This window comes from Phoenix dactylifera, chromosome 2 (genome assembly GCF_051530095.1).
Source record: "Phoenix dactylifera cultivar Ajwa chromosome 2, Ajwa_hap1_PhDact_Kaust_v1.1, whole genome shotgun sequence".
NCBI lineage: Eukaryota > Viridiplantae > Streptophyta > Magnoliopsida > Arecales > Arecaceae > Phoenix > Phoenix dactylifera.
In genome coordinates this window covers 13,176,994-13,184,215 of record NC_143191.1, presented here as the reverse complement: position 1 = coordinate 13,184,215, position 7,222 = coordinate 13,176,994, and the positions used below count along the sequence as shown (strand labels likewise).

At 43.5% G+C, this 7,222-nt stretch overlaps 1 protein-coding gene across 1 annotated transcript; it reads left to right on the top strand.

The window, feature by feature from the left end:
• Positions 1 to 966: 966 nt before the first annotated feature.
• On the top strand, positions 967 to 2,941 carry LOC103702971 (CBL-interacting protein kinase 6-like). The gene has a single exon (XM_008785643.6). It carries the CDS (start codon positions 1,308 to 1,310, stop codon positions 2,625 to 2,627), a length of 1,320 nt encoding a protein of 439 aa, XP_008783865.3. The 5' UTR covers positions 967 to 1,307; the 3' UTR covers positions 2,628 to 2,941.
• Positions 2,942 to 7,222: the final 4,281 nt, after the last annotated feature.

The following is a 7,222-nucleotide window of genomic DNA, read 5'->3' as shown; positions in this document are numbered from 1 at the left end:
AAGTGTCTTAATAAATACATCTTTAATTTAGTGTTGAATCACCCCAAAATCTTCTTAATAGGGTTATTACTTATTTAGGCAAAAGAGTATCAAAGAGTTGAAGAGCCACATGACCACATATTGTAGTGGAGCAAATAGGATACCAATGTGCCTAAATCACTAGGCTGGTCAACAACCTATCTTCTTCAACCTTTCAATTCTATTGGGTGCCCCCACCCATTGCTGAGCTAGCATTCAACTTCTACAAGGCGGTCACATACAATTCTGGCATGCACAACACGAGATCAGCTCCTCAGCTTCAGACTTCCATTTCCTTGAAAGAGCTTCGAGCAGTATGGAAAGCGTTCACCTACCTTTCTGCCAGCTCATTTGTTTTTTTTTTCTAAGACGGATGTATCATATATATTATAGATATTGATGAAACCAAAAAAGTCGAAAAATAATAGGTTTGGAGCGGATCAGATAATCCTCTCTCCTCCCATCCAAAGAGTATCTCCAAAATGGTTGGCCATATAGAATGTCATCCAATCCGCGGCTCCGTTGCCAGCTCATTTCCGATGGTTACAAAATCAAAGAGATCAACTTCCCCGTTGGATCAAAGATCTAATCAAATAGACGGCCAGGATCTACTCACGATAGACCTGCAACGGCCCGATCATACGAGAAGATAGAGCGACAGCTGGTTGTATCCCATACGCCAAGTTGGGCTGTTCAGTCAGAGTTGGCTCCTCGGAAACGACAAAGATCTGCTGCCCTCCGAGTCCCTTCCCTCTTCCCCCATCCCCATCATCCGACAAATCTCAATCCCACGGCCAACTTTTTTTCTCCCAATCCGGACATGTATACCCCTCATGTCGGCTCATCAAATGCGCAATAAGTACCACCGATTCAGTGGGCAAATAGAGGGCAATTTCGTACTTTTATCCACCATCGAACCTCCTCCCGTCTATATATAGCCCTAGGAAACGACATAAGGCAACCAGGTGTTCGCACTCTGTTTCTCCTCTTTTTGGAGTTTGGATTAATCTCTCTCCATCTCCCATTTTGCTTTCCTCTCTTCTACTCTTATGATCTGCTCCCTCAATCTCAAGGGAATGCAGCAGCATGTGGAGGAAGTCAAGGCCTGAGCTCGGCGGGCGGCGGACGAAGCACGGCGGCCGGACGTGCCACCGGAAACATGTCGAGGACGGTTAGACCCCCTGATCATGCCCTCGTCTTCCTTCGCCCTTTCTTTCCTCTCTAATTCTTCAAGCTAGCGAGCGAGCGAGAGAAAAACTAAGAAGAGAATTCTAGAAGAGGGCTTCCTAATGGAGGAGGTGTCCCCACCCACCGCTTCGTCGGCGGGCGGCACCGTCCTGCACGGCCGCTACGAGCTCGGCCGCCTCCTCGGCCACGGCTCCTTCGCGAAGGTCTACCTTGCTCGCAACCTCCGTACCGGAAAATCCGTCGCGATCAAGGTGGTCGGGAAGGAGAAGGTCATTCGGGCGGGGATGATGGAGCACGTGAAGAGAGAAATATCGGTGATGAAGATGGTCACCCACCCTAACATCGTGGAGCTCCACGAGGTCATGGCCACCCGCTCCAAGATCTACTTCGCCATGGAGCTTGTCCGCGGCGGCGAGCTCTTCGCCCGCATCGCCCGCTCCGGCCGCCTCAAGGAGGACGCCGCCCGCCACTACTTCCGCCAGCTCATCTCCGCCGTCGACTTCTGCCACAGCCGCGGCGTCTACCACCGGGACCTCAAGCTCGAGAACCTCCTCCTCGATGAGCAGGGCAATCTCAAGATAGCTGATTTTGGGCTTAGCGCCTTCGCCGATCATGCGCCGCCGGATGGCCTTCTCCACACGGCCTGCGGCACGCCGGCGTATGTCGCCCCCGAGGTGTTCGGCAGAAAGGGGTATGATGGCGCGAAGGCTGACCTCTGGTCGTGCGGTGTGATTCTCTATGTGCTTCTCGCTGGGTTCTTGCCTTTCCAGGATGATAATCTTGTGGCGATGTACAAAAAGATTTATCGAGGGGATTTCCGGTGCCCGCCGTGGTTCTCGTCCGACGCCCGGCGGGTCATCACCAAGCTGCTCGATCCCAATCCCAACACTAGAATTACGGTCGCCAAGCTTGTTGAGATGCCCTGGTTCAAGAAGTCGTCGCTTCGGAAAGAGCTGCCGCCGGCTCCGGTGGTGGTGGAGGAAAAGTGGGCGAAGAAGGAGGGGGAGGAGCCGGAGCGGCTGAATGCTTTCCATTTGATATCTCTCTCAGAAGGGTTCGACCTCTCGCCACTGTTTGAGGATGGAGAAAGGAGGGAGGAAGGGATGAGGTTTGCGACGAGGGAGCCGGCGAGTGGGGTGGTGGCGAGGCTGGAGGAGGTGGCGGCGAGGGCGACGGGTAGGCTTCGGGTGACCAAGAGCGGGGCGGCAGGGGTGAGGCTGGAAGGGGCGGAGAGGGGGAGGAAAGGGAGGCTTGCGGTGGCCGCGGACATCTTCGCGGTGGCGCCGTCGGTGCTCGTGGTGGATGTTAGGAAGGACAGCGGTGACGCTGTCGAATACCGGAGGTTCTGCAGCGACGAGCTGCGGCCTGCCCTCAGGGACATCATGTGGACGTCCTCCGACAGCCAGACCGCCGCCGCCTGATGAGTATCTGAAGCTATTGATGGCTGCTTCTAGTCGTCTGAACTCTAATTCTTGGTGTTTCCCTTCCAAAGTTCTAATCTTGGGTCTACAAATTAATAAGAACAAGAGAAAAGTGAGGAGGTAATCTGTCTCACATCTGTTTCCATCCATGAGTCCATTTGGTTTTGTGATTGTTGAAGGCCTTGGGCCAGTCTTTTGGTGTTTCCTTCTTTGTGTATGCTTGTTTCACTCTCTGTTGAATTAGTTGAGATATGGAATCATGTGGTGTATTCTTAAAGTTTCAGTTGAAGTGTTTGAAGGAAGATTTGCTTCTACTTTCCATGTTTTAACAGAGCCAATTCATCATTTTGTGATGGAGAAGAGGTTGGTGGGACGAAGTGTGAGTTGGTGGAAGGTGAAATCATGAACTGTATTTTGGTGCTTGAATATGTTGGAATAATCTTAACTTTAGCCACTAAAAGAACGGCAGCCAACACTTCGTTTCTGTCCTCTTCTTTACCGAATCATGTTTTTTTTTAAATCAACTTGGCGAGATGCCTCAGGGTTTGTATACCCTCTTCTGAAAAAAGGTGATTTGTTCTTTCCTTCAAGCTGTGCAGTGGGAACCACCTTAATCATAGCATGATTAAAAAAAACAAGCTTGGTGGGATAATTGTGTGCATAGGTTAAATGGGGAAATCTCAGTGGAGCAGAGAAGTAAGATTTGCAGTATCAATTCGGTTGTTTTGTTTATCCGTGGGCTGTGAGCTGGTTCTGACACGTTTTTTTGGAAAAGTCTAGGACCGCCTTGGCTGATCGCTTCGGAAGGCCCATGAGTTAGAGAGAGAGTAATTTTTGGAGCACTCCAAAATTTATTATTTTTTTTACTAGAACTATAGAAATCATCCGTGGTAGCAAAAAAAATAAAATAAAATAGTACCGTATTTAACTTGGCTACTTTGATCAAATCAATTCGAACTACATTCATTCAATTATAGAGTTCTCAACTTTTCTATTTTGTTTTCCAGTCTTTTTCTTTATCAACGATTAAACGTGTCTGACATTGCTCTTTTTTTTGAAGAGGCACTTAAAGGTTTAAGATGACAATTATTCTTTTATTAATAAGAAATTTCAAACAGCGAATGGAGAGCCTATATCACAACTATATCATTTGACCAAACTGTCATTCGCTCATCAATTTTGTCATCCAAAATCAATTGGAGAAAAGAATGAATTAGGCAATGATGATAAATGAGAGATTGACCAGACTGAAGGAGATAGAGAAGGTTCAGCCATTCAGGACAGGTCCTGCCGCATCAAAGCCTAAAGCATGCGCCAGGTCCATCGCTCATTAAGACCGGGTAATCACCCAGAAAAAAAAAAAAGGTAGTAGTACGTTGTATGGAATCTGCTAGGAAACTAGGCTTTTGCTTCTTTACCGGATGGAGGGTAGGCACACGGAAGCTTCCTGCTCCGGAAATCAGATGGTCCATCAAGTTGCACAAGGACCATTAATAATACACCTGCTTGTTAATCAAATAATTAATTTTGAGAAATTTGTATTGAAAATATGATTTGTATTACTTGTGTTGTTAATGTGTTTTTTATATAAGTTAAGCCTCCAGATATAGTAGAATACAACAATAAAATTTTATAATTATAGACAAGATATTAGGGACCAGATATACCATAATACAATCGCAAAATTCTATAATTTGATATAAATACTAAATTTGAATATGATAATCATATCACATAATTTTTAGAGATTGATCCGAGCTCATATATTAAGATTGTGCATGCAATATGTGACAGCTATAATATTCAATATTTTATATATTATAATAGGTGAGATATTGAATAATTCTAAGCAGTTGATTTCAAAAAGTTAAATTAATAAGAAAAAAAAATAGTCTCGTTGAAGAGCTCGTCAATAGTTTTCAAACGCAGCAACTAGAAGTGCCTTGTATGACGTCTGCTAAGATCTGTAGGCTTTCAGTTCTTTACAAAAAGAGGGTGATACCGATGGAGGCACATGGAGGTTGTCGCTCCCTGGTCCACCATGTCGCACAAGGAATGCAATCCTTGGTGGAGATGAGTTGGGAAAAAGTTTCTACGAAAGCTGTAACTATGACACTTCTGTGCCTTTGCAGTAGGACCATTAATACTGAAGCTTTTTTCACAGTGGGTCCTAGGCTATGTGCGAGAAGGACGAGCACCCACACAAAGCTGAGTAGGTGACCCTTGTCCTAGCATTGGATCTACCGCGGTAAGCATCTTGTTAGAATCATCATTTGTCACCAAAACTTAAGCTCATAGGATAAAATAAATTTATTTATATATTTTATATTTTTTTATATTTTTTTTCACATATGGGCAGACTTTTCTTTAATGGGTGAACCCAACATGTGAAATTTTAATAATAGAATTCAAGAGTACGGAGACAGGAAAACTTAAAATCTCTGCTCCGATACCATGTTAAAATCACTATTTGTCCTAAAATCTTAAGCTCAAAAGGAGGAAAGTTTTTTTTTCTGATGGATAACTCCTACTCCGTAGAAGTTTTTTTTCTGGAGGAGGGAATTATATTATGATCTGCACAGAATCTCTTATTCTTCAAGTAAGATAAAGTATTTTCAAGGTGATTTAAATTGTCCTTAAGAACAGGGACTGGGAGATCCGTAAACCACCTGATCTCCTCCCTTTCTTTGTATTTCTAAGTGGGAGTTTCCATTGGAATTACTGGTGGATGGCTCGTCCGATCATCCAGACAAAACACCTAACTTGCTGCGGGCAATTATCTATAGAAAAATACAGAAATACCCCTACATGTTTGAATCATTTTTATTTAGAATCCAAAAGTTTAAAAAGTGTCGATTAGCAACGTCGCGCGGCTATTTACCTTGCATCTTAACATTGTTAGTGGAGTAAAAAAAAAAGAAGATAAAAATACTCTTCATTCAGAGAGGTTGTCCTTTATCATTCATTTACCTGCACAGATCTCGAAGCCCTCCATCCTGTATCATCCATCAACTTGTATATATTTTAAAGCACTTCATCCTCTATTATCTATCTATCTACACAGATCTTAAAGTGCTTTATTCTTTGTCATTCATATATATAAACAGATCTTAAAGTGCTCCAACCTCAATCATTCATCTGCCTGTATAAATCTTAAAAGGCTCTGATCTTTATCATCCATCCATCTGCACGGATCTCAAAGTGCTTAGTTTGTGATCCATTTGTCTTTATAGATCTCAAAGTGCTCGATCTGTGATCCATTCCCCTGCACAGCTCTCAAAGTGCTTCATCCTCTATTATCCTTTCGTCTACGCAATTCTCAATGCGCTTCATTTTTTATCATCCATCCGCTTGTATAGATATTGAAGCACTCTATTCTCTACTTTATCATTCATGTGCCTGCACAGCTCTTAAAGCACTCAATTCACTATTATCTATCTGCTTGTACAAATCTCAAAGTGCTTCATCTTTTCTTATCCATGCTCTTATACAGATCTTAAAGCACTTCATCCTCTGTCATTTATCTACCGACATAAATCTCAACGCACTCCATTCTTTATCATTCATTTGCCTACATGGATTTCGAAGTGCTCCATCATTTGTCATCCATTTATTTGCATAAATTTCAAAGTTGTTCATCCTCCATCATTTCGCTTGCACAGATCTCAAAATATTCCATTTCCTATCATTCATCTATATACATAGATTTTAAAGCACTCTATCCTGTATCATCCCTTCGCATGCACAGAGCTCAAAGCGCTCCATGTACTGTTATTCATCTGCTTGCATAGAACTCAATGCACTCTATCCTTTATTATTTATTTATCATCCATCAACCTACACAGATCTTAAAATACTCCATTTTTTGTCATTCATCCGTTGGCATAAATTTCAAAGCACTAATCCCCCTCCCCTTCTCTTCAGTTCTCGCCAAAAATAAGACCCCCTTGCAAAGTTAATGGAAAGAGTATTTCCAAAATTTTATAAAAAAATAGTTATCATGTGATTTTAATATAATAATTAGGCGTGCAAACGGGTCAGGTCAGACCGAGTCATCAGTGATTCTGATTCAACCCGGTTCTTCGTTCTGGTCCTAATTTTGGACCCAGACCCAATCTAATAGAAGAGGTCGGTTCGGGTCTACGGCTACAATTTTTGACCAAATGGGTCGGATCCATGTATAACCCGGACCCAATCTAAAATATTCGGGTCCCGTTCGGGTCCGAGCCAGATCGGATCTATGAAACCCAACCTACACAACCGTCTTTTGACGTCTCTCGGGATATACTTCACATCAAAGACCCAGTAGAATGTAATAAACCAGCGTAATGGCCAGTGCGATCAGCATGCCAAATATAACCCTGCACCATCATCCAAAGATTATCAAGATGACCAGTTCCAAGCACAAAAAGAAAGAATCCTAGAGAGATTCCAGTGAGATATAGAGCTCCCTCTTGACTCGCACAGTACTAAGGATATCAGGATGCAGATTGTCCTCCTTTGCAAAGACGAAGGGGACAATGCCTAGAGGGAGTGCCACAGTTCCAAAGTAAAGGAGAAGTTGGCATAAGATATATATAGAGGGTGCCATTATT

Bases quoted from the DNA above. Each gene is read 5' to 3' on its own strand.
- LOC103702971 (XM_008785643.6), top strand. From the start codon at position 1,308: ATGGAGGAGGTGTCCCCACCCACCGCTTCGTCGGCGGGCGGCACCGTC.